The 26,888-nt window shown below is 35.6% G+C and overlaps 1 protein-coding gene across 9 annotated transcripts in view; it reads right to left on the reverse strand.

Moving 5' to 3' along the window:
* The window catches only part of ZNF521 (zinc finger protein 521), a 378,383-nt gene that overhangs the window by 45,723 nt on the left and 305,772 nt on the right, over positions 1-26,888 (reverse strand). For 4 of the 9 annotated variants that reach the window (XM_070747658.1, XM_070747654.1, XM_070747659.1 and 1 more), the window contains 3 exons: positions 16,777-16,842; positions 5,014-5,145; positions 62-177 (listed from right to left, as the gene is read on the reverse strand). In XM_070747658.1, coding sequence (XP_070603759.1) covers positions 62-177; positions 5,014-5,145; positions 16,777-16,842 — 314 coding nt within the window. Of the gene's footprint in view, positions 1-61; positions 178-5,013; positions 5,146-16,776; positions 16,843-26,888 lie in introns of those variants that run through there. The other 5 variants (XM_070747664.1, XM_070747655.1, XM_070747662.1 and 2 more) reach the window with 2 other exon arrangements.

The following is a 26,888-nucleotide window of genomic DNA, read 5'->3' on the forward strand; positions in this document are numbered from 1 at the left end:
TATCTAATGAATAATATATATTTATGCCCCCCTCTATGCAAACAGAAGAAAAGCAAAATACCTGCAATTCTGTTTGAAAGAAGAACTTCTGAGGGCATTGTGTGCAGTCGTAGATCTTGTCTTCCTGCCCATGGGCTGAAAAAATATGTTGCTGCAATTTGTTGGCTTGAACAAATACTGGAAACATTAAAAAGAAAAATGTGAACTTTTTGTTATATACTGAGAGACTTTTTTTTCCGGCAAACATTTCCTCATTACTCACAGCAATTGCAAAGGGTACAATTATCAAAGCACCCTATAATTTCTGATTATACTGTTGCTATAATAGGCACCAGCCATGATTATTCAGCTCGACATTCAAGTCTTAATTTTCTTTTCTATTCTTTGTAAAGAACCATGCTTATATGTCTGGTAAAAACATAATCAAATCACACTTAAATTACAAACATTTAGAAGTGTACCTTTCCCATTTTGCCATAACGATTTTAAATTAAACCATACTCCACTAAAATTCAACATTAAAATTCTTGCTACTGAAAAATTTGGAAGTAACAGATTTTAAAGCCTATTTTGTGCATTTGCCTAAGTAGTTGATTCTATCCTGCATTGAAATGTGTTAATGTATTGAAACAATTTTGTAAGATATGTATTAATGTTAAAAATTATATCCCACAGCTATATTGGGGAAATATGTATAAATGTGAAACAGAACTACAGGTAAATTCTCTTTGGATACTTTAAGATCAACGCTGAGTACACACTGAATGCAAAGGTTTCAATAATATAAACATGTTCAATTTTAATGACTACAAACAAGGCCCTAAGACTGTGTAACAATTTACCTAGGAGACATAGTATTAATAATTAAATTGTATATGCCAGAGGCAGTGTTTGGGTTGGCAGCACTGACTTCTGATGGATGCCTGGTGCACTGTGACCTAAAAAAAGTTTGCATATACAATATTAATTTGTATAGGCAGAGTAAGGATTTATTAAAGATGCTGGCATTTAACTTTGACTCCATTCCTAATCATTAAAATAATTCTAATTGAATGCCAACAAAAAAGAAAGAATTAAAGTAGGGTTCTTATGAATCATACATTTTAATCACATTTTTCATTACGTTAAAAAGTATTGGTGATTCTCAGTTCTTGTTAATATTCTGCACATTGTATAAATTTAATAGCATATTACTCCTAGAACATCATTGTCTATCATTAATGTGCTGCATCTATTTACCCCATCAGCAAAAGAAAAAAGTTGTTATTTTCAACATACTTATTAGAATAAGAGTTTCAATACTTTGAACACATTTTATAAAGCCTCAAGCTGAAATGTTGTTCTTGATGTTATTTGGGAAATTTATTTGTGGAAACAAACAGAAATAGGATTGTTTTTTTAATGTTTTATTACACAGCCAAAACTTACAGTCTAGAATCACAAATGGTATTAAAAGTTGCCTACAACACACTTTTGATATAAATGCAGCATATAACTTCAACATTAGTGGCTTTTGTCTATATGTAGAAAATGTGCAAAACAAAACAAAAACTCTACTGTGGGAATTATCAAACCAGCATGGTTGACAGGCACACTGTTGAAAAGCAAACTAGCTTCAAACCTTATTAGAGCAACCTGTGTGCTCACAAGCAACTAAATGTTATAATACAGAGGAAAAATGTTTAACTAGTAAGTAGGAGGCAATAATTAGAAATAGCAGCAAGGCTTGCCTCTGTTTTATTGGGCAAAGTGCTGCCAAAGAACAAGAAATAACATTTCCAGGGTTTTTTTTCTCTGTGTAGAAATAACAATCCTGAAAGGCATCCTATTGATGATATACAGCTGTGCAGACTGCTGACTTTACTCTTTCAGAAAATAGATCTTGCATCAGGACACCGTATTTAAAGTTCAATAGCATAACTGCTATTAGAAATGCGGCCCTTAACTTATTAGATTTCCAATTATATATATGGGTTATGTTTCATCCAGAAAGTCTCTGTGTTTCACATCGTGCAAGAGGTCTGCTTTTAAAAGAAGTGGATCTGTAAAAAGCTGACAGGTGGGATTTCTTTCACTAGAAATGATGCGTGATTGAGTCCCTATTCTGGTAGCACTGAATATTGTAGGGAGGAGAAATGGTTTGGGATTAGTTTGGTTGCAGAAGGAAGAGTTGGTGGACAACTGTTGGGTAGGCTGAAAATAATCTGAAAGTAAGGCAATTTCAAAGCAATGGAAACTGCAGTTTGATGTTTCCAAATGTAAAATAATGCACTTGGGGAAAAGGAATCCTCAATCTGAGTATTGCATTGGCAGTTCTGTGCTAGCAAAAACTTCAGAAGAGAAAGATTTAGGGGTAGTGATTTCTGACAGTCTCAAAATGGGTGAGCAGTGTGGTCGGGCAGTAGGAAAAGCAAGTAGGATGCGTGGCTGCATAGCTAGAGGTATAACAAGCAGGAAGAGGGAGATTGTGATCCCCTTATATAGAGCGCTGGTGAGACCACATTTGGAATACTGTGTTCAGTTCTGGAGACCTCACCTACAAAAAGATATTGACAAAATTGAACGGGTCCAAAGACGGGCTACAAGAATGGTGGAAGGTCTTAAACATAAAACATATCAGGAAAGACTTAAATGAACTCAATCTGTATAGTCTGGAGGACAGAAGGAAAAGGGGGGACATGATTGAAACATTAAAATATGTTAAAGGGTTAAATAAGGTTCAGGAGGAAAGTGTTTTTAATACGAAAGTGAACACAAGAACAAGGGGACACAATCTGAAGTTAGTTGGGGGAAAGATCAAAAGCAACGTGAGAAAATATTATTTCACTGAAAGAGTAGTAGATCCTTGGAAAAAACTTCCAGCAGACGTGGTTGGTAAATCCACAGTAACTGAATTTAAACATGCCTGGGATAAACATATATCCATTGTAAGATAAAATACAGGAAATAGTATAAGGGCAGACTAGATGGACCATGAGGTCTTTTTCTGCCGTCAGTCTTCTATGTTTCTATGTTTCTATTTGGGGGATGCAGTAGATCTAGATTGAAAGGGTGGTATGTACTCAGTTATGATTTACCAAATGAAGTCACAAATCCATGCTTATCACTGAGTAACAGCAGCATGCATTATATAGTGATTAAGCAGACAAGATTTATTTTCATATATTTCAATAGAATGACTCAGCTGCAAGTCATTATGCTGACTACTCATAATGAATCAACGTGCAAGCTGTATGGGCCCAGATAGCCATGTGTTGTTTGTGTTGCATTTAGATGTACTGTATTTGATCAACATTCTTTAGTCTGGTGTAGGAATCCACATACAGTGTGTTGACAGTACCCTTTTTGGTTTCAGCCTGGTAGTCTATGATACTGGTACGATGACCATTTAACTCAAAATCAATAGGACCGTGTTTTAGAGTATGATGCCCAACCTTTTGGCTTGCCTCGGCTGCACTGAGTGAAGAGAATTGTCTTGGACTTCAGATAAAATATATAATATATTTAATATTTACTATCTTGAAGGCAAGCATTACCAGTTAGGGCTGCATGTGGCTTATAGGTCACAGGTTAGACACATCTTTCTTAAGAGTACTGTGCTGAAACAATGTCACTGATGATGGTAAATGATAGAATAAGAACCAACTTGCACATAGCAGATGTATTTTCCTTCATTTCTAACGCCGTGACACATTTATTTCAGTAACAATCTAGAAACATCACCAATGTTGGTGGTAAAACACCAGTGCCATCCATACCCCAACTATAGTCATAATAAGTGTAAACTATTTTTATGTACAGTATGTATTTATTTATATCCTGCCCTTAAAGGTTGGGGACTACTGGTCTAGTGTAAGTAGGCTAGAAACTAGGAGACCATGAGTTCCAGTCCATTTAAGTAATGAAAGCTGGGTGACCTTGGGGCAGTAACTCTATCAGACAACCCATCTCGCAGGGTTATTATTGTGAGGAAAATAGGAGGAGAAAGGAAAATTAGGTGTGTTATTTTTCAAAATAATAAGAAACATAGAAGTTTGATGGCAGAAAAAGACCTCATGGTCCATCAAGGGCAGACTAGATGGACCATGAGGTCTTTTTCTGCCATCAATCTTCTATGTTTCTGTTTCTTATTATTTTGAAAAATAACACACCTAATTTTCCTTAAGTGGACTGGAACTCATGGTCTCCTAGTTTCTAGCCTAGTTACACTAGACTAATAGTCCCCAACCTTTCTGGCTCCATGGTGACAATGTGGGAAAAGGGGTGGTTTTGTGCATGCAGTCTACCTCCCAAGCATGTGCAAATGAAGTTTTGCACACTTGCCTGCCCCTTGCGCAGATGGTTCCCGACAGGTCATGGACCAGTATTGGGCCATGGACTGTGTGCTGGGAACCTCTGCATTAGACCAAACTTGTTTTTTTTAACCTGATTTAGACATTAAAGTAGTCTTATTTAGACATTAAGCATGTCCTGGTTTCTAAAAAAAACCCCATGAATAAGATACAACGTAACTTACTACGATTTAGACAAAAAAAGATAAAAGTAAGACTGTTTTCAATTAACAGCCTCCTGCAGATCTCAGTGTTAATATAAAAAACTGTTTATTTTCTCCATATTTTCAATAAGTAATAAACAGTCTTGGCAGTTTATCAGTTTTTCATGGATAACTGTGATCCAAAAACATAACAGTAATACAGTTCTTCTTTCTGTAATTGTACCAAGCTAGCCAAAAAGCTAGACATGCAGGAATGCAGTTATGGAGTCAAATTAGCAAAAATACTGCTCTATTCTCCCCTAATGTTTTAAATAAGCAGAAGAATTTGCTACATAGCAAGAGGAACCTTTCTCCAAATCCCATCCGCCAATCAAATAAAAAACATTATTTGGTGAGAGGAATGTTGGAAAGATAGAATCCCAATTTCAATTGTGTGGCACAAATGATATCACTGAAGAATATACATGAGTCAATTAAAGCCAAGGTGCACAATCAGTGAATCCTATCAGAGAACTCACCTGTAAAACAGACTGGACACTTGAATGTCCCTCCCATTCCTTCAAAACTGTGCTCTATTAGATGGCACTGGAGTTTGGCAGGCGAATCAAATGTCTGGTTGCACAACTTGCATTCATGGTTTAGTCCTTCATCTGATGGAATAAAATTGGAGAAAATGTATTTTTATTGGTTACACTTTCCCTCTAAAGTTTTGTCAAAAAATACAAGACAATTAGCAAGGAAATAAAGCAATCATAAATGATAAACATCACATACTAATCAACTTTTCGCAACCCCTTCTTCTTCCCCCAAATCTGCTGCTATTAAAACATTTGCTTGCTACCAACAATCAGAGGTACACATACAGTAAATACAGCTAGATTTAATAATATAAATGTAGTTGAACACAACTGGTAAAACACAAGTGTGTACATTCCCCCAGTTTTAATTAGCTAATCAGATCTAATTAATTAGATAATTATCTTGGTGCCCTTGATTTGGTTGTAGAACTCATTCTGCACCAGAATTGACATCCTACTATAAACAGGTCAGGTGAATTAAAATTATATTTTGGATGCTACAACTTGAATAAAATTCAAATACATCTACTGTCTATATATAACTATAACACTCATGTTTATCTGTTTGTTTGTTTTTTTGTATTGTCAACAGAGCATTATACCCTAACAATTTCTGAATTGAGTTATCCAACACCCACTACCTTAAAGAATACATGAAAAAAATCTGGGACCCATTACTCCTGTGGAATTAAAATTGAAATTGTTCAGACAAGTTTATTTGCAATGTTTGCTATCCCTATGATAATGGGATTGTGATTCTTTTGATGCTCCCTGCCAGCTTCCCACAAGCAAAGTCAACAGGGAAACAGGGAGGAAGTCAGAAGTCACTCTTTTCCCACTGTTTTTGTGCCCACCCTTGGTTATTCTGCATATCGGTTTAGGTAAATAAACACTGACTTATTATTGAAGTTCACTTGCCACTACAATTATTTGTTTTTATTTATGATACATACTCTTCGTAAAGGATTAGAGGACCATCCAGCACTGGGCTAAAAAAAAATATGGTCAGCCTAAAATTTAATATTCATTTCTGGTCACATCAGATTGTACTACCTATCTCTCAAAGGAAGACCCAATGAGGATCCAACCAGTTGCCTAATTTTTGTTAAATCCGATGGGCTATTAAACTACTGTGCAGAAAGTTCTTCTAAAACAAGGAACTGTCCAGGTATCTTTTCTTTCCTATCTTACTTTTGTATTGTATTGTATTACAGTGTTCCCTCGGTTTTCGCGGGTTCGAACTTCGCGAATAGCCTATACCACGGTTTTTCAAAATATTAATTAAAAAATACTTCAGTTTTTTTCCTATACCACGGTTTTTCCCACCCGATGACGTCATACATCATCGCCAAACTAATAATTTTTGCAAATAAATAACAAAAAAAATAATTATTGTTAATAAATAATTATGTTTATAAATATCAGGATAACTAAGTATCTTATTCAGTGGTGAGTACCAGTAATAATGGTGAGTAAATGGTTGTTAAGGGAATAGGAAATGGTAATTTAGGGGGTTAAAGTGTTAAGGGATGGCTTGTGATACTGTCCATAGCCAAAAATGGTGTATTTACTTCCGCATCTCTACTTCGCGGAAATTTGACTTTCGCGGGCGGTCTCGGAACGCATCCCCCGTGGAAATCGAGGGAACACTGTATATTGTATTGACAGATGTTACATCTTCAACTATGTAATTTCTTGTCAGCTGCATAGACTGTGGATTATAGTGGGTGTGAAAAATTTGGGGATTCTATTTTTATTTAGATGCTACCACAAACATATCATGCAAATATTTACTTTTGATAAGTATTAAGGTTTCTGTTTGTTAAAATATTGCATGGTACAGTGGATCTTTGTCCTAAACACGAAAGTCTGCTTTATCTTTGAACTGGTTTTCTCCTCCCCTTTTTAATAACCATCTTACTGAGAGTCTCAGAGGTCCTTTGTTTTCCCCTCCCAGCTACAGGCATTCCAAGTACTACCAAATTGATCCTAAAACCTTCCCCGCTCTCAGCTGTAGGCCCTTGGTGCCCTTTCCCCCCTCCCTGTTCATCCTAGGTCTAGCATTAGTCTTTCGTCTCAGCAATGTTGCCAGGTTCTTTTCTTCCACCATGGGAACAGTGATCGGTGGTCCCACTTAGAAACAGTTGCTAGGTAAAATGCAGCTCCCAGCACTTTTGTATTGGGTTCAATTCCCTCAGCCTATCTTAGAAAAGGTCCTCCTCTGTGTCACTATTGTCTAATATCTATAGTTTGGTTTTGCAGGTTAAGTACATCAGCTATTTAATAATATAAACACATGCACACTCACAAAACCACTGCACCTACTATACCACGTGTATTTCAAGATAACTACTAGCTGAATACTAAATTGTCCCACAACATCTAAAGTAACACAGCTTTCCATGATTGACTCTCAAGAAATTATGAAAAGATAGGAGGTAACAATAAAATTAAGCACGGCATTTAGTTTATGATTTTATTATATGTTGCCCAGAGTCGTTTTATGTAAGATGGGCAATTGTATAAATTTGACAAACAAATAAATAAACAATCTAGCCCCATTATTGAGCTGTTCTCCCAAACTATGACAAACTAAAACCAAGAAAAGTGATTAGATCTCTGATGTTTTGGCTCACAATGACTGGGATTTATCCTTAAAACAAAGAGGCACAATTAATTTAAAATTACAGTTGTCTGCTGCATTAGCTCCCTCATTCCTAACGACATTATCAGACATGGGTTAGCTAAAGGACTACACAACGTGTGTGCAAAAACCAGTTAGCCAGTGAGAGCAATTATATTAGCAGTCAAAGAACAGATTTGTCTCTTTGATCAGAAATTGTAACTTTCTGAAGAAAGAAAGACTAACTCTAAGTCAGAAATAGTACATTACTAATATTTTGATGTACCCATGTGTCAGTTGGGGAGCAAAATCTCTTCCACTGACCAGGAAGTAAATCCCACAAAATTAATTTTAGTTTTATTGTAGAATAAGTATTTTCAGCAGAGATTTGTTTATTTTTTGAAGTTTAGTTGCATCAGTAGATTCATGAAATCCAAAACATAAATATTTTGTGAAAGGCTGAATTTCCTTTGCCTGAATTTGGATGATATTTCAAAATATGCTTCCTAGCTGAGAAAAAGAAAAGTGATATGCTTGCTGAGTGCATGGCATTCTTCATAACTCATATATAGTGATGGGCAATTCGGGTCCATACCGAATTTTGCGGTGTTCGGTATGCCGAACACGAACCTGAATTTTTTTCAAACTTCGGGCAAAGTTCGGGGTTGTGTTTGGTGTTCGGAGCTTTGACGTCACCGGCAGGTTGCTAAGGACGCCAAGGTGATCACTTCCTGGATTCCATGGAATCTAGGAAGTGATCACCTTGGCATCCTTAGCAACCTGCCGGTGACGTCAAAGCTCCGCCCCCGGAATCTCTTTGTGGGAGGGATTCCCCAGCTCCTTCAAAGGGAGGTCTTCATGTAAAAATAAACATTGTTATTTTTACAAAAAAGGACGCCGCAGCAGCGCTGCAAAGGGCGGTGCTTTCACGTAAAAAATAAACAAATTTTGTGTAAAGTTCATCCGAACTTGCCGAACCCGAACACTGTTCGCCCATCACTACTCATATACTCACAAATCCATTGATTTTATTTTTATAATTCTGAATGTTGATTCTTGATCAAATCAAACTTCTGATTCAGGTCTCAAAAAACAGTAATCACTAGCTATTTTGGAAGATGGCAGACTTATCCAAATAGTCACATTTTTCCAAACATTTATACTTGAATATACCAAACTATTCCCTCATGGCCTAAGCAACATTATGCAAATACAAAACAAAAGAAAACAAATTACATCAAAACAGAAAGAGAATAAGAAATAGCAGCTGCAAAAATTCAAAGTCATGACATATGAAAAAAGAAAAGCACATAGATATATCTAGTCTGTACAAATACCATTTGTACCTTACTATTTTTTACACTGTTCTTTGTGCCTAACTATTTTACAACAAAGTTGGCAGAAGCAAACATTTGTATACAACAATATACAATGTTTATTTCTTTCAACAAATATTCACTGCTTACAAAAGGTCACAATGCTACAATAATTGTTTTTCAATATTTGTATATCTTAAAATTTCTCACTACATTTCCCTTCAATAACTTCTATGGCATTGCATATTTGTAGGAAAATCTCTCTTAAATTGGTCTGTGAATTGGGAGGATGGGGAGAATCCCACTTAGACAGCTGTGAATTATATCATATTATTTATTTTATTTGTTAAATGTATTTTCTGCCTATCTCACTGCAGGGCTACTCTAGGTGGAGTCTTATTCAGAGACCCCTTCCCAAATATTTGGGTTGATGTATTTTAATGAAGGGAAGAAAAAAGGGATCTCAATTTTAGATCTGTCAAAGTGAACATAAGCAATGGCAGGTTCCAAAAAATTTGCCAAATGCAAAACACTTACATAGAGTGGTTTAAAGCAAATATAAGAGTGACAATATTATTACCCATGAAAATATGTTTTGCTCAGAAAAAGTACTACCAAACTACCTGTTCATGCCTGTGAAAATAATTCACATTTTGTTTGCATTTTTTGCATTTTGCCCGCATTTTTATGGAGACTGCTTCCTCAAATTTGCTAGTGTGAGTTGCACATTCAAATTTTATATTTCAGATAATTTTTCAATGTACACATCATGTTTTAAATGGAAGCTCCAAGGTAATTTTCCATTTAATATGTTTTTATGTCTAAAATAGGCATCATAAGTATGAAAGTAATACCTAATATTAAGTCTGAAGAGGAGGATTCATGAGAAAATAAACAGGTTGACCAGGAAAAGAAGAATATTATTCAGATTTATTTCCCTTTCCTCTCCTGTTTTTCAGTTTGGGAACAGCCTATTAATATACCATACTTTTCAGAATAAAAAACGTATGTTTTCCTCCCTAAAACCGGCTGAAAATTTGGGTGCGTCTTATACTCTGAATGTAACTCCCCCCCCTCCAGCTTTTTCCCCCAGCCCTAACCAGGTGCTAATGATGTTCCCAGCTCTTACCTTGCAGGCTCTTTCATTGTTACTTTCTGCGAAGAATGTTTTCTAATCCCTAAGTCTTTGCAGGCTTTTTTTCATTGCTCTATTTGCTCCGAATGTTTCTTTCCAGCCCTAACCAGGTACTAATGATGTTCCCAGCTCTTACCATCTTGCAAGCTCTTTCATTGTTACTCTCTATGAAGAATATTTTTTCTAGTTCTAAGCCTTTGCAGGCTTTTTTCCACTGCTCTACTTGCTCTGAATATGCTTTTTCCAGCCCTAGCCAGGTGCTAACAATGTTCCCAGCTCATATTGGCTTGCAAACTCTTTCATTGTTACTCTCTCTCAATAAGTTTTTTTTTTAAAGCCATAACCAGGGGATAAAATAATGTACTGAAGCTGACCAGACTAAGGATGCTAGCCAGATGAATATATGCTAGGTAGATTTCCCCCCCTAAATTTTCCTCCCTAAAAACTAAGGTGCTTCTTATTTTATTTATTTATTTATTTATTTATTACTTAGATTTGTATGCCGCCCCTCTCCGAAGACTCGGGGCGGCTTATACTCCTGTGCGTCTTATGCTCTGGAAAAAAAATATGGTAATACCTTCATATTCATGGTAATTCTGAAAACCCCCCAGCATATAGCCATGATTAAAAACATTTGTTTGAATTCCAGTTTCTATTAACATTATGGGAGATAAACCTGAATGTCAAAGCTTGCAGGATGCTGTTGATTTCTATGGTTATGAAAAGGAACCCCAGAATATTGTATTTGCACTATATCTCTATGGATAGTTTATTCTACGACTCCTCTTCCACTGTGATGCCTTCAAAATGTGTTGAGAATCAATCATATCTGGAAGGTGCTTGTTAGTTGAAAACTGTTATATAGATATAATGGAAGGTGCTGTGGCCTATAAGAAATTATGTGAACTGTTAAAAATATATCATTTCTGTTAAGGCTATTAGTTAAGATTATCTATTGGTTTTAAGGTATTTTTCCCCTTGATTTCTTTGTATTCCATTGCATGCACCCTGTATTCCCCCAAATAAGACATATCCTGATAATAAGCCCAATCAGGCTTTTGAGTGAATTGCAATAAGACAGGGTCTTATTTTGGGAGAAACACAGTATTGGTAAATCCCTTTCAGGGACATTCATATGGAATTGATGATCAAATGTCACTAAACATGCTCTATATTGGTAATTTTAGATCTGTCAAAGTGAACATAAGCAATGGCAGGTTCCAAAAAAAATGCCAATGACAGCAACAGCTCTGAATTGTGGGTGGTCCAGGGAAGGTTGACTGTATCAGCCTTCTCAAAATGTCTCAAAATATCCTAATTTTCAATCACGTTAATTTTGAAACAGCAATTTTACATTCATACATTGTTGTGCTTCTGGTAGTTATAAAAGGGGAAAGCACTAAATGATAACTTGCACAGAAAACCTTAATCTCTGAACATTTAATGTAGAAACAGTGAACATCCTATCAGAAATAAACAGACGGCTGTTTTGAATATTTACAGTTGTGACAAATTTGAAGTGGTGTCAGAAACATCATTTCAAGAGGTTATTCTCCACTTGTACATCCACTTCAAACTACTTTTCCCCAACAAATTTACAACAAAAAAAATTCAAAAGCACTGAAGAGCTTTAAAAAAAAATCAATCAGAATAATCTAATCTTTAGAAAGGTGGTAGATGATAGTAATTGGAAAATACTGTCTGACTCATTTATGAAAGTGAGATTTAGAGTCAATTGATTTAATAGCCATTAAAATATTCTATGAAGGATTTTAGATTGGCAAATCCCTGTTTTTATTAGGAGTTATAGGTATGGTTTTATGAAATGTATAGACAATTACCTCCAGGGATTAAGTTACAAATTAGATATCTACCAGCTACAATAAACTGATTTACACAACAGTTTTCCCCACCACAAACACAGTTGCTTTTGAAGTTGCCTCAAGGAAGAGGTGCAAGAACATTCTTAAGTAGGATTTGTATCAAGCTGTCAAAATGACAAATCATCAGCATCAGCATCTCATCATCTAGGATCATAATAATATGCATTGTTAGAGCACATGCTGACTGAGAAATCTATACATGAAAATTGCTGATTTCCAAATAAAACGATGCATTATATTACTAGGGTAAAGGTAGCGTTTACTATGCAAATATGGAGCCTCTTCTGGTTACTAGCATTACGTTTCCAAGTGTTGTGGCTAGAGTGAAAGCAAGGCCTCTTGTAATGAGTCTCTAATGAAAAAAAGAAAAAGAAATAATGGGCACAGAAAACTTCCTATCCACACTGTCATAATCAGACAGTGGTAGCTGAAGCTGATCATTTCCAACTCTTTGCTGCTTTCTGTGCAAATCGAAGAACATGACTACCAACAATGTTCTAGCCATGCCACTTACAGTATCAAGTTTACTTTGCTTACTGCTAACAACTGGTTGCTGTCTATTTAGTGAGAGTGTATTTAATTCTTATTAAGGCAAAACAGCCAAAGTACTTAATTACTTTTCACACAACAATGTCATTGAACCACTTTTTAAATTCTATCCATACCACATGGGTAGTGGTGGGCTGCTAGCTGGAACGCCTAATGGGGGTCCCTCCGCGGCTTTGGAGGTACAGTGAGTTTGAACGGAATTATGCTTCTGTGCCTGTTCAGGTAGAAAAACCACGCACAGAGATGCAGGTGTGCCCACAGGCGCAGAAGCGTCATTCCGCTCAAACTCATGGTACCTCCAGAGCCATAGAGGTGAGTTCAATTAGGTGTTCCAGCTAGCAGCCCACCACTGCACATGAGATATAGATAGTTGCAGAGGAAAACCCTATATATGCTGTTCTATTATCATTCTGTCTACATAGTCATGGTTTAAACCATGAACCCTTTCTCATGGAAATCAAACTGCCTGTTGATTGTTTGCCAGAATGTCAAATATGTTAACTTAATCTTCTTTGGGTTGTCCCCGATTCACCCAGATGGGCAATACAATTCTTTAAATAATAATATAGAAATTAATTTAACTTTGTTAAACATATGCTCATTGTTCTTTGATTATAATAGGCCTTCTGTCATTTACAATTTCTCAAGTATCATTATAATAAATAAACAAATAAAAATGAAGAAACCAAACTAAAACAATTCATGATATAGCAGTAAGGAAATGGAAATGCAAAAAATCAAATATACAGCTGGGAATTGCTGAGGGAAATGTTTACATTACTTCAGGAATCTGCTACTGAAAAACTACAGTTAAAAATCTTGTAGACTTGCTGGACACAGCCCTAAGTGGTAATAACTACAAAGAAATATTGGAAAACTTTTACATCATTCTTCAACGTATAGAAGCTCAAATGTGCTAAATAACTTAAGGAATTAAAATAGCTCTGTAGAAATTGCATAAACCTAGCATACCAGCAGCAAAATTACTGCTATAGTGTATAGCCGGGCTGTCAAACTCACGCCTCACAGGTTGGTTGTGTCACCTACTGGCCACGCCCATGCCCACATTAGCGAAGGGGAAAAAGTCACAATACATCACGCAATGACACCATGATGACGCATGTTTGACACCCCTGGTCTATAGTGTATATATTGCTACAGACTATAAGCTACTGTAATACAATGATAAAAAGGATATCCTTGAATAAGAAAGCTGGACCATCACATTCTACTTATGATGATAGTATTTTCATATACAAAGATTTATTTCTCTAATATAAGAGAAACATTTTCACATTTATGCTTTATCACAGCAGTCTGAAAATTACATAGCACATACATTTTCTGTATATTCATCTCTGAATTAGTAAGAACATAAAGAACTTCTTCTGTGCCAACAGATCTGTATAAACCAGAAATCCCCAAACTTGACAAGTTTAAGACTTGTGGACTTCAACTCCCAGAATTCTGGGAGTTGAAGTCCATAAGTCTTAAAGTTGCCAAGTTTGAAGACCCCTAGTATAAACAAACACTGCCTATTCTGACTGTTAAGACATTTTGAGACAAAGATGTCACTTGAGCTACTTTCTAACTGGAGACATCAGGAGTCAAATACGAGAACTTCTACAAGCAAGCTATGTACTGCATCACTGAGCTGTGGCCTTTTCCCAAGAAATGCCATGCTGAGGCACACAAATGTTAATTCTAGTCTAGCATTCTGTCCTCTTAACAGCAGAGAGAAGATGTCACAGGGAACATCTTGTACGGAATCATCTTGATTGCTTCCTCTATTGTTAGCTTTTACTAGACAAAAACATCTTAAGAGGGAAATTGCAAAGCTATACTATTCTATTATATGTTATGGAATATAATGGAAATTATTTTATGTTTTTCCACTTAAAAAAAAATAAAATTGGTTAAATTTTAGATCTTACAATTTCTGCTCTTCCCTCTCTTTATAAAAAGTTCTAATAAGTTAAAAATGCAATAAATGAAAGTTCTTTTTTGTTACTTCTATTAAAGCTGGACTTATAGATGCACCTAGACAAATGCCTGAGGCAGCAAGTGGGGGTGGTAGCAGTTTTGCTTTGGCAGCAGATGGAATAGATTTCCCCACTGCAGGGTTGCTAATTTATATCTTATACTTTCTATTTTGAAACCTTAAATGACAAAAGGAAGAGATGCTACAGAGAAGTAAGGGATGCAAAAGGAAGGGATGCTACAGAGAAGTAAGAAATGGTTGCTTCAGAGAACAGGGATGATAAAAGCTGTGGAAAGGGGCAGGAGGAGATTCCAAGGGGCTCAGATTTGTACCTATTATCATAGTATAGCAGCTGATTGGCAGCTGGTGTGGAAATAGTCCTATATTTGTACAGAGAAACTGAAGAGATGATCTTGCATTTTTCTAGCTCTATGATTAGGTGTACAACTCAAAGTCTATCTCTAGGCAAATGATTTATCCAGTGGTATAGAAACGGATGAACAATGCCAGGGGAAAATGTTCCGGTTACATCAATATCTGTTATATATTTCCAGTATTTCAACCTCCTTTGTGAATACTGGCCAGCCGTTTTTCTGGTTCAGGGAAAAATAATAATTTGCAGTAATCTTACTGTGGCTAAAGCTGCCATCACTATGATCCAGGCTAGTATGGAGGGAGGGCTCAAAAAGAACCCAAAAGATGGAATACTTAGAGAAGGTCTTATTCTAGAGACCATAACCACTTAGGGTCTCTCTTCTGACTATACACATAACCATGTTTGCATGTCACGGATTACTAGAAAAGTCATCATTAACCTCAAGAAAGTCTAGTGCTGCTTGTGACTGGATTTTCTTATTTACTTGATCCTTAATGAAGTGGCACATTTATGAAAAACTGGCAATTTGAAGTAATTAGTTTGTGAAAATTAAATCTGGCCAGCTATCCAAGGTAACAAGTAGAAAGTATGCCTTGGGAAGCAAATTTCTTAAAATGAAAAAAAAGTCCTATCTTTTGTGAAGGTCAAAAAGATTAGGCAGAATATAGAAACTGAACATACTGAGGACTAGTTTATATCTTTTATAAATCAATACACTTTATACAAAGGAAATGAACAAAACACACCAGTATGAAATGTTCGTCCTGCTGTTATTGCAGAACTTATGCAATATATGCTCATCATTCTAGGTTGCCATGAGCTGGCATGGAATTGGCAGCATGTTAAATGAAATGGATATATGGCTGGATGGATGCTTCAGACTGATATTGTTTGGGCTCTGAAGCAAAGCAGACCTGATTAGCATTTGGACTGGAGATACCCAAACTATAGCCTAGACAAGTGCATTGAAAAATATTCCAAGATGTTGCTATCAAAATGCATAAACATGTCAATGAAGTCATCAGGAGCCAAAACTCAAAGATAATGTACATAAAATAGTGTACAATGATTCTTTCTCCCTCTGATTGGCTCCTATGTTACATGGGTAATATTAGTGCTTTTAGATTATGGGTTGTATGGATCACTATAAAAGAGAAAGTTCTACTAAGTATCCTATCATTCAGAAGACCCTGAGGATTTTAGATTTTGAATACTACTGCTGCAACTTGAAGCCATTCAGTACAGATCTGAAAACCTCATTTAAAATCTAAAGCGAGACATAGGATCCTAAAACGATAAAATATTAGGATACAAGAATTAAATTAATGTAAATTACTACATTAATGTATTAAATTAATACATCAATTAATACATCAATACAAATTTAAACTAATTATTTTGCAAAACACCTTAGATATAATAGTTGTACCATATGTTCATAATTCTAAATAACAATTATTTAGCTACTTTACAGAACTGCAATAACTAAGCGTGGATAGGTATTGCCCCATGTTCCAGTTTGTAATTGTGAGCTTAGACACCTTTCTCTCCCTCTCTCTAAAATAACACTTCCTTGTTCTCCCTTTTTATATAATACACAGAACTACAACGAAACAAGCAATCAAAAACCACATACTGCACATCTGTGTTAACAAAAGTTACATTAGTTTTCATGGAAAATGTAATTTACGCAAAATCAAAACACTTTGGCTTATTTTAAAGCATTGGTTCTCTTAATTTTGAAAGCAATTCTTTGTTGTTTTGTCAACTATAAATTGTTTTAAAATTGGACAACTTGCAAGATATAGCTTTCTCTAATTGTTTGAGGTTAAATACCTACTAGTATTGCCCACCTGTCTGGGAATTCTGGAACTGGTGGAAGTACTGGTATATCTACCATCGAGTTCTACACAGAAAAAACACAAATTGGTAAAATTGAAAAAAGATACTTTATGGATACTTCATGCAGCATAAAGAAAACTCTACTTGTGGTCCGATTTGGGGAAACACTTTCTAAAACTGATCCATGTAGTTAGTATGAATTCCATATTACAGTGTATCAGTGGTATAAACTGCGTACAAAACAATACTTCTCTCTATCAAGAAATGTTTCTTGAGGAAACACAATAAAATAGCTAAATAGCTGACGGCAGAAGACATCAGCAGATTACACAGAAGTACTTGCACCATTGGAATTTTTTTTTGTCTTTCTAAACATTGCACATTAAATATGTGAATAAAGTTGACACATAATTATTGATATGGTCAGCATACACAGTGTAGTATAGCAAAACACAAAGTCTAGCATATAGCGGCATTGTTTTATTGCCTTTTTCTTGTGTTGTACGTTTGGCTGCACAGGATATATAAACAAATTGAATAAACTGGTTATATTCATTAAAGCTTTCAGGCAACAAGCAATTCTGACTTTTAGGCTCAATTTTGGCTATAACTAAAGTGGTATGCCTTTGTGGTGATTCCCGCATGATGCTTCAGGAATATGCATCACATCTTTGCTTATGAAATCCTTTAAGGAAAAAAAAAATCACTAGTCTGGAGTATAAACACCTAATGAAACTGCTGGGACATGTTTTTCTGGGACTGGGTCCTGAATTTAAACAATAAGTTTTAAATGCTTTTTGACACGGTTAAAGGAAGTCATACAAGTCTTTCTCATGGCACTGAACTTAGTTGAAAATTTCATTCACCTGATTTGTTGACTTAGAAATTAACTCAGATATTTCTTATGGTTTATTATTCTAAATTCAGTGGAATGTACTATATCTAATATATTTAAGATACAGTGTTCCCTCGATTTTCGTGGGGGATGCGTTCCGAAACCGCCCGCAAAAGTCGAATTTCCGCGAAGTAGAGATGCGGAAGTAAATACACTATTTTTGGCTATGAACAGTATCCCAAGCCTTCCCTTAATACTTTAAACCCCTAAATTACAATTTCCCATTCCCTTAACAACCATTTAGATTATTACTCACGATGTTTATTTATTAAAGTTTATTAAAAAAAATGTTTTTTAAAGGCAGACGAAAGTTTGGCAATGATATATGATGTCATCGGGTGGGAAAAACCGTGATATGGGGGAAAAACCGCGAAGTATTTTTTAATTAATATTTTTGAAAAACCGTGGTATAGACGTTTCGCGAAGTTCGAACCCGCGAAAATTGAGGGAACACTGTATTGCCTTATTAGCAGAATAATACAGACAGGGAAAGTGACTTTTCAAAGTATGCCAAATAGATATATAAAAAACTATTTCTTTATTTCTTAAAATGGGGAGAAAAAAGATAAAAGTTCCATCAAGGTTATGCCTCAAAGTTATCCAGGATTTAAAACTGAGATTCTTTTCATTGGTTGTCTGAGTTTATTGCTTGTTTATTAGCATTATATCATGAGAATGTACAATGTTTTCACATGTAATTTCAAATTGAGGTTACAATCTCACAATCATAATATTATGGATTATAGGATTGAACTTCATTTTTCCTAAACAGGGGAAGCGATGGAGCAAAAAAAAAAAGGGGTGTGTGTCCAAATTTACCCAGGGACTTTGAAATAGCTGAAGGTTGACATCAACTGGGATCCCTCCAGTAATAAACCAATGCCCTAAGTATTATATCATTGCCTTAACTCAGAACCAATATTTTGATTTAAAAACTATCCCATGTACACCTATTGATTTCAGTGGGATTTATTATAAGTCTGAGATGTGCATCAATCACCAAAGCTGGGATCGTAACTGCCTCTCTCATGCTCTAAATGTCCCAATGCACCATGAAAATCCACTCATCAAACAGAACTCAATATATTGTGCTTAGGGATATAGCAGAAAGAAAGGGAATCATTGAAAATTAATAACTATTCTTTGTGTTTGCAAATTATCATCATGAATCTGAGATCATTTTGTCTCTTTTTGCATTTTTTACTTAAAGTTTTCTCAGACAGACTAACAGTGTTATCATTTGATTTTAAAAAGTATGGTCTTATTCCTCTGGGCTGCCTCTGGGTCTTATACTTGGAGAGAAAATAGGAAAAACCCAATTCAGACTTGATATTTTTTCCCCTGGAGGCAATGCCTGTTATTGAAAATTTAGATTATTGAAACAACAACAAAAGTGACTCGGTTTTTCAAACTGATTCCAATTTTATTCATATTTTTCTATTATTCAGTGTATCAAAATCTAATTAATATGTTACTAGTATGGATTCTCATGTATTAAAAAAAATGAAATAATGCTTCTAGCTGGCCTTCAATATTATTTTTGTTATTTAATTTTGCTTTATAATGCCTACACATTGAACTAACTCATAGGTGTGAAAAAACACACACAAAAGGAATTGCTTAAACAAGAGAATCCAGATGACTGGGGTATCTGTAGAATCTCTTGATTTGTAGAAGCAGTCTTTGTTTAGTGATTACAATTAGAACCAGCAACTCAGTCATTAAATTAGTAGTTTAGTAGTAGTGTTGGTTCTTATAATCCTACTTCACTTTTCCTTTGTTTTACAGACCAGAAAAGGTTAAAAATGGAAGGATTAATTGCAAAGTTACTTTTTCATCACTGTTGTAACTGCAAATGGTTATTGAATGAGCAGTTGGCTAAACAAGGACTGTCTGTATCTAATAAATCAGAAGTACCATCTCAAAGCAACTTGTCACTTGCAAACCATTCATTTGATGAAAACTATGTGACAGAATGTGTGATTGAGGACATAGCAGAAGTGATATAATCTGGTTCTTATTGCTGCATAATCAGAGCATATTACATCTCAGCAATGTAAATGACATTCAATTAGAATGGACTAAATATAACTCCATCTAGTCATAGTATGTTTTGTTGAATGCAGGAACACCATTAAATGGAAATTACAGAATCATTGTTGCTAATGTTGCTAGAAATCTGGACATACATAAGGAATCAGTCAACAATGGTTAGGGGATTCTGGAAAATATCAAATGAGAGAAAATAATATAAATGCTATTACACTAAATCTCTTTTAAATGATATGTTCCTTTATTAAATACTAAATAAAAAGGGAAATAGTACAAAACTTGTTTTAACCAATGGAACAAAAACAATAACGATTAAAGCCAAGATTAAGGAGCGGTAATTTAAGTCAAGAAATAGTTTTCTTTTTTATTTAATGATACCTACTCACTTTTTAATTTTTAATAACAAAACAAAATTTATGGAGCTTAGCAATAGAATATAATACTTCTATGCACCTTACTTTATTAGTTTTTTTACTATATGCTATCAAGCCAGTGTTGATTCTTTGCAACCACAGAAATATTTCCTGGGACGATTTATTCTCAAACTGCTTCTTTAGTTCTTTCAATAGTATAGCCATTGCCACTGTAATTGAGTCCATACACTTGCTGCTAATTCTTTTTTCTATCTTTTTCAGGATTATTAACCTCCAGAGAATAGATCTTTGCAGAATATGTCCGAAATATGATAATTTGAACCTGGACACTTGTGCCTTAAGTGAGAAATCTGGGTTGACTTGTTCAATGTTGTTGGCTGTCCATAGTATGCTCCAACATAAACATTCAAAAGGATCTCTCCATCCTGTTTCTCAAAATCCAACTTTTATTTCTAGAATGTTTTAAGGAAAATAATTGACAATAGACAATCCTGATCATTTTACTCAAAGACACATCTTGGCATCTGAATATCTTTTCCAAAGTGTTCATGGCTACTCTACTAAATCCTTGTCTGCAACGTATTTCTTGACTGCTGATACCTTCACTCTTGTTACTTATCCTAAAATACAGAAATATATTTATCGCTTCAGCATCTTCATTGTGTCTTCTAAATTATATCTACTATTAGTTTTAATCTTCGTTCCATTTTTTCATTGTGCTTCTTGACTTTCATGGCTAGAATTTATAGATTATTTTCATTTTCAACTATCAGAGTTTAATCATTAACAAAGTACAAGCTAGTGGTCTTCCAATTTTAAAGCCGTGCTCTTTTTCCCCCAGTCCAGTTTCCCTCAAAAATTCTACATATACTGTAGGTTGGATAAAAAGGCAATGGTATATAGCTTGTCTCCCTTCTTTGCCACTGCTAGCCTGCTTGTTTTACCCTGTTCTATCTGAATTATGGTTTTCTGATCTGCATATAGGTTTGGCATGATGACAATACAGTGTTCTCTTTCTCTAAGAACATTCCACAGTTCCACGTGATTGATACAATGGAACGCCTGTCTATAAACAATGAAGTATATATTGACTCCCTTTGGATATTCTTTGGTTTGCTCAGTTATCATTCTGCATCTTCTAAGGTCAGCTTGTAGCATCTTTGTAGGACTCTGCTCTCTGTTGGAAGACCCTAAGCATCATTTGTTTGCATGAAAAGTAAAGAATACGTATGAAGTTGTATTACTCCAGAGAGACCTAAACTTCAAATATAATACAGCTCTGATTTCTTATGTAACCTTTCAATTTTACAGCATTCGGCATGACTTTCTGATATAGTATACTCATATCCATCATCTTAATTGCACACCATTATTTTTTTGTTGTTAAAATTGGTAGATTTTGGGTACTATCCTCGAGTTCATTATATGGGCTTTCTTCCAGGGCAGCCTGCACGACTCCTACAAAAGCTCTTCTGAAATGAATGGAGGTTTCACAGCAGCAACAACTAGAGCTATGCACCTTTTATCCACAAGAAAAAAGGATATAAATTGACCCAATGCTCTCCTTTTCCCACACATTCTGTATTTTTGTTTTTGGGCTAATATATTTCTGTGCTTTATCGCTGTAACCTGCTGTTCTCTTTAATTGCTTATTGTTATTAATTATATAGTGGTAACATTGTTGGCTGCTTGAACTATTTGGCTATAAAAATGCATTTATTATTATTGCCACTGGAGCTGCAGTAAATTGCCAGGGTTCTGTCTAGAGATAAATGCCTTTGAATATTCATCCAATAAAATTTGAACCTGGATCACACTGCGATTTTTCCTTCGCCTCTCTATTTTTTCCTTTTTCTTCTGCTCTTCTCTTTCTTTTCCTGTTCTCGTTTAATCTAAATACAGTCATTTTTAAGAGTCTGTTTCATTTTCAGGGATTGCTAAATAACAACCGTTATATTTTGGAATGTCTTTCGTTTGCATTTTGTTAGTTTATCTGTTTAATTATTTATGTCAAACGTATCTTCACCGGAAATTGAAATTCAGAGTTAGATAGGCAAGTTCTTTTCTAGGCTCTGTTACTACATATACCAAGATGTGATATCCAACAATGAGTCTGTTTGCCATAATACCAACCTTGTCCAAACTTTGAGCCATGACAGAGAAGAAAAATGGACTTCAGTGAAGTATCCTATTCCACACTGTAAGACTAACACTTACATCAACAAGGCATAAATGACATTATGGTGATACTAATTCCATGCCAATTCACCGTGTTTACACATGGGTAGCTAATTCCTAAAGCAGGCTAACCTCAGTAGAGGCAATAGGCTTATATTAACTCATCTTGAAATCTGAAATCCATCTGCTGTTTGGGAGCAATAATCTTCTGACAGGCATGCAAGCTGCTATGGCCAGATTAATGACCCAATACCATACTGTTCTCTCGATTAATGTACACAGCAAAACAGAACACATGGAACTTTTAATTGTAGAAATGCCACAAATTAACATGGTTCCATGTTCACAACTGTGTTCTAAATCATGCAAGAGTAGCACTTTCTGAGCTTGAATAAAATATTGAATATAACTTGATTCTTTTTGGCCTACCAATATTCCCAAGTTGGAAGCTTAACGAAGAAGTGATGAGATAAATGGTGAAAAGCTTTGGAAGTGCAGAACTGGCAAAGTATAATCCTAACACTAGATGTTTTAGCAATCTTTCTATGATAGTTTATGTACAATCCTGTCTTGTTTTTATAATCACAAATCATCCAAAACAGTAAGTATTCCTCCTTTTTCTATTCACATGGTAAAATTATCTCAGGGACCGCCTTCTGCTGCACGAATCCCAGCGACCAGTTAGGTCCCACAGAGTGGATCTTCTCCGGGTCCCGTCAACTAAAGAATGTCGCTTGGTGGGACCCAGGGGAAGAGCCTTCTCTGTGGCGGCCCCGGCCCTCTGGAACCAACTCCCCTCAAAGATTAGAATTGCCCCCACCCTCCTTGCCTTTCGTAAGCTGCTTAAAACCCACCTCTGCCGTCAGGCATGGGGGAATTGAGATCCTCTTTCCCCCTAGGGCTTTACAATTTTATGCATGGTATGTCTGTATGTATGTTTGGTTTTTATATTAATGGGCTTTTAATTATTTCTAACATCAGACTACTATTGTACACTGCTTTATTGTTGCTGTTAGCCGCCCCGAGTCTCCGGAGAGGGGCGGCATACAAATCCAATAAATAAATAAATAGAAAGATAGATAGATAGATAGATAGATAGATTAGATAGATAGATAAATAGATAAATAAATAAATAAATAATATTGAAGAAACATTTATACCTAGAATTCTTTTAGAAGGCTCTAGTGACAAAGACTATTCCAGTGTATTTAATATATCTATAAACATATATGCAAGAGTAATTGTGTCACAAGCAACAGCAAGTATATTATTACTAATGTTGTCCTTTCCTACATTCATATGCCATATGTTTCCAAGAGATGAAATACTGTACACTGAACACAATTACACAAATATGTTTTCTTTGCTACAACAGGGCTTTCATCAAAATGGAAATACAAACATAATGGCTATCATGACAGGACTATAATAATGAGTCATTTGCCCTATATTATCATAGTGCAATTAGGGATGAAAATCCTTGATAAAAGTGAAATCAAACACAAATACATCTGTCAGTGTTGAATGTCCAGACAGCCAAAAGACAAATGAGGCATCTGTAAACAGAGTGTTGGATAATGCAAAACAATAATCAAAGCTTGTTGACTCTGTGATTCCTGAAGATATTCTGAATCAGGAAGGAAGGAAGGGAGAAACTCTTTACTGTATTATGAAGTTGCTATAGCTTTATAATATTATAGCCTGTATGTAATTTTAATTCAATATATAATATATACTGTATTTTATTGATTTCAGTGTGGCCTAGTAGATGAAAAATTGGAGAAATAAAACTTCGTAACTACAAATCCTGCCTCATCCGTTTGTTAAGTGCCTTGAGCAATTCCTATACCCGCAGCCTCTGTTCTTCACCTTGAAATAGAAACCATATTGATGGTTTGTAATGATGTACATTGGAAATAGCTATGTACTGAGTCAGACCATTGATCCATCCAGTCTAGTACTGAATATTCCAAGAGGAAGCTGATTTCCAGGATCTGTACTGAATTAATTTATTTGCAGATCCTAATAATTAAATTATGGATATACTGAATGCCAAGCCATCTGATTTATCACTCAGCTATGGCCTTTAGATTTTAAAAAGTTTGAACTTTAAAATCTAGACTTTTATGTAGAAATAAAAGAATGTAGTAACCCTTTTAAAACTTGATACATATAACTGGACAGAATTCCTCTGGAAGCCTCTCGACTGTCAGCTCTGAATCTCAGATTTGACTTTAGAACTGCTTAAGAGTCTCTGTGAGAAATCTTAAAGGTAGCAAATTTATGTTCTTCCTGACAGCATTGCTCATGTCATGCTTACATGTCAGTCTTCCTATGAACAGAGAGGGAAAACAAGTACACTTGATGTAAGACAGTTGGAATTCATTGCTTTGTCCCTCTTTCCTTCTATACACAAAGCAATTCAAGTTTTCATAATTCTACAGGTACACACAGGGACTTCCTACATGGTCATAGCATGGCAAGATCACAAAGGAATATTACCCCAGCCATATTTTGAAGGCAAGGTTGTTTCGGAAAGGAAAAAAAAGGTGAAGAGATCTAGGGGAAGACATTATTTGCTTTGTTGTGTTCAGTGCTTGGAGATGGCAAAGACTTTTATGGGAAAAAAACAATAACTTGAAAATTGTTGGTCACACTTCTTCAACTTGATGCTCTCTGATATTTGAAGTCACCATATTCCCAGGCAGCATAGTCAATACAACACATCACACATCACAAATGCAGTGGTACCTCTACCTAAGAATCTACCTAAGAATCTACTTAAGAAAATTCAAAATTTGGACATGTAAGATGTCCATGACTCTGAGTCTGGATAGTAGAAAGGCGGTGGTTGAGCCATGACCGAGCTCATGGTTGTTCAGCGGGAGTTCGATCACATCATCGCCACTGTTAAATCACTGCACCGGAGACTCTTACTGTGCAAACGTATTTATTTCGGAAGGCATAACATCCAACTGATCCTCTCAACAGTAACTCCCAACAAGGGCAATGGCTAATCCGTTGCCCTATTTATACTCTTTCTTAAGCGTGGGAATTTTCTCTGACAACCGTTTATTTTTGGCGGCAACCTAGAACTAGCCGTGTCTTAACCAATCGGTGAATTTCTCTTTATTTCTGTAAACGAACATAACAGTTTCTAGTTAAGAATTGGGAGTTCAAGATTTTTTTGCCTCTTCTTAAGAACCATTTTCTATTTAAGAACCCAAGCCTGGAAAATTTTCCCAGGAAATTTGAGAGTGGTACAAAGGTCTGGCCAGGTTCCTGCCATTCCCTCTGGGTTTCTCTCTCTGACACAGTGTGTGGGAGGCAGCTTCACGCCGCGTGTATGGGAGGTGCGTGCTCCTCGCCGCCTCAGAGTCCCTCTTTTCTTTTTAAGCCTTAAAGTTTTGGATTTTTTTGATTCACCTCACCTTCTACCTTCGGCAGTGACTGTCCTCCTCTTCTTCCTCCCACCCAAATTCCGAGCTTTTATTTCTTTCCTAATGGGTTTGCATGCATTATTTGCTTTTACATTGATTCCTATGGGAAAAATTGCTTCTACTTACAAACTTTTCTACTTAAGAACCTGGTCATGGAACAAATTAAGTTCTTAAGTAGAGGTACCACTGTACTTCTCAAAGCCATAAGATTAAGATGCACCCACTTTATGTCCCCAAAATAGCCATGGTCTCCAGAATAAGACTGAAGCTTTTCAGCATCTACAAAATGGAACCTTGCCTCAGAAAAGTCTAGATGGAGATCCACTTCAAAAGGGTTTTATCTGTCCCCCACTTTTTTCTACTATATCTGATTCAGTGTGATGAAAACAAACCGCTTTTGTAGTTACAGAGAAAACCCCACGGTGTTCCATCTTTACACAAAATTGTGTGTGTGCATCCTGCAGCAAGCTAAGATTTTGTCAAAATGAATATATATCTATTGTGATGTCATTACCTAAACTCTGCCCGTGTCAAAATGCAAGTATAAAAGAGGCAGTTTGTATTATGAAACACATTTTCATCTCTTGGCCATTAGCTGCCAACATCAGTGAAAGTTTCTGAAGGTGTGTGGAACAATATCTTATCTCCCTTCATCTTTCTAGGAATCCACATTCTAGGATCCATATATCATATTTCAATCTTTGTATTTCATCCTGCAGATTATTATTATTATTATTATTATTATTATTATTATTATTAATTAGATTTGTATGCCGCCCCTCTCCGCAGACTTGAAGCAGCTAATTCTCCCCACTCCCCACCCCGGGCATTCTTCATCAGTGGTATTAACTATCATTACTAAAGGTGAATCCTGAGTTTGTAAAACTGCTGGGAAGTTTTTCATTTTCCTATAGAAATTCTTGACCCAATTTTTCTGCTCAGAAATCTGCTTGAAAATTTCAAATATCCAAGTTATATTCAGTTTTAATTTAGCCTTATAACAAATACTAGGAGCCTTTCCAGTCAGGTGGGTGAGTTTTTATGTAAATCTGAGATGTCTATTCAGTGATATTGGAATGTTCTTAGTTGTCACATTTGACTTTTTTGAAGGTATGTATTTGGAATCTTATCTAATTTTATTAATGATTTAAATTATTATTTTTGAGCTGCC

Source organism: Erythrolamprus reginae, chromosome 3 (assembly GCF_031021105.1).
Source record: "Erythrolamprus reginae isolate rEryReg1 chromosome 3, rEryReg1.hap1, whole genome shotgun sequence".
Classification (NCBI taxonomy): domain Eukaryota; kingdom Metazoa; phylum Chordata; class Lepidosauria; order Squamata; family Dipsadidae; genus Erythrolamprus; species Erythrolamprus reginae.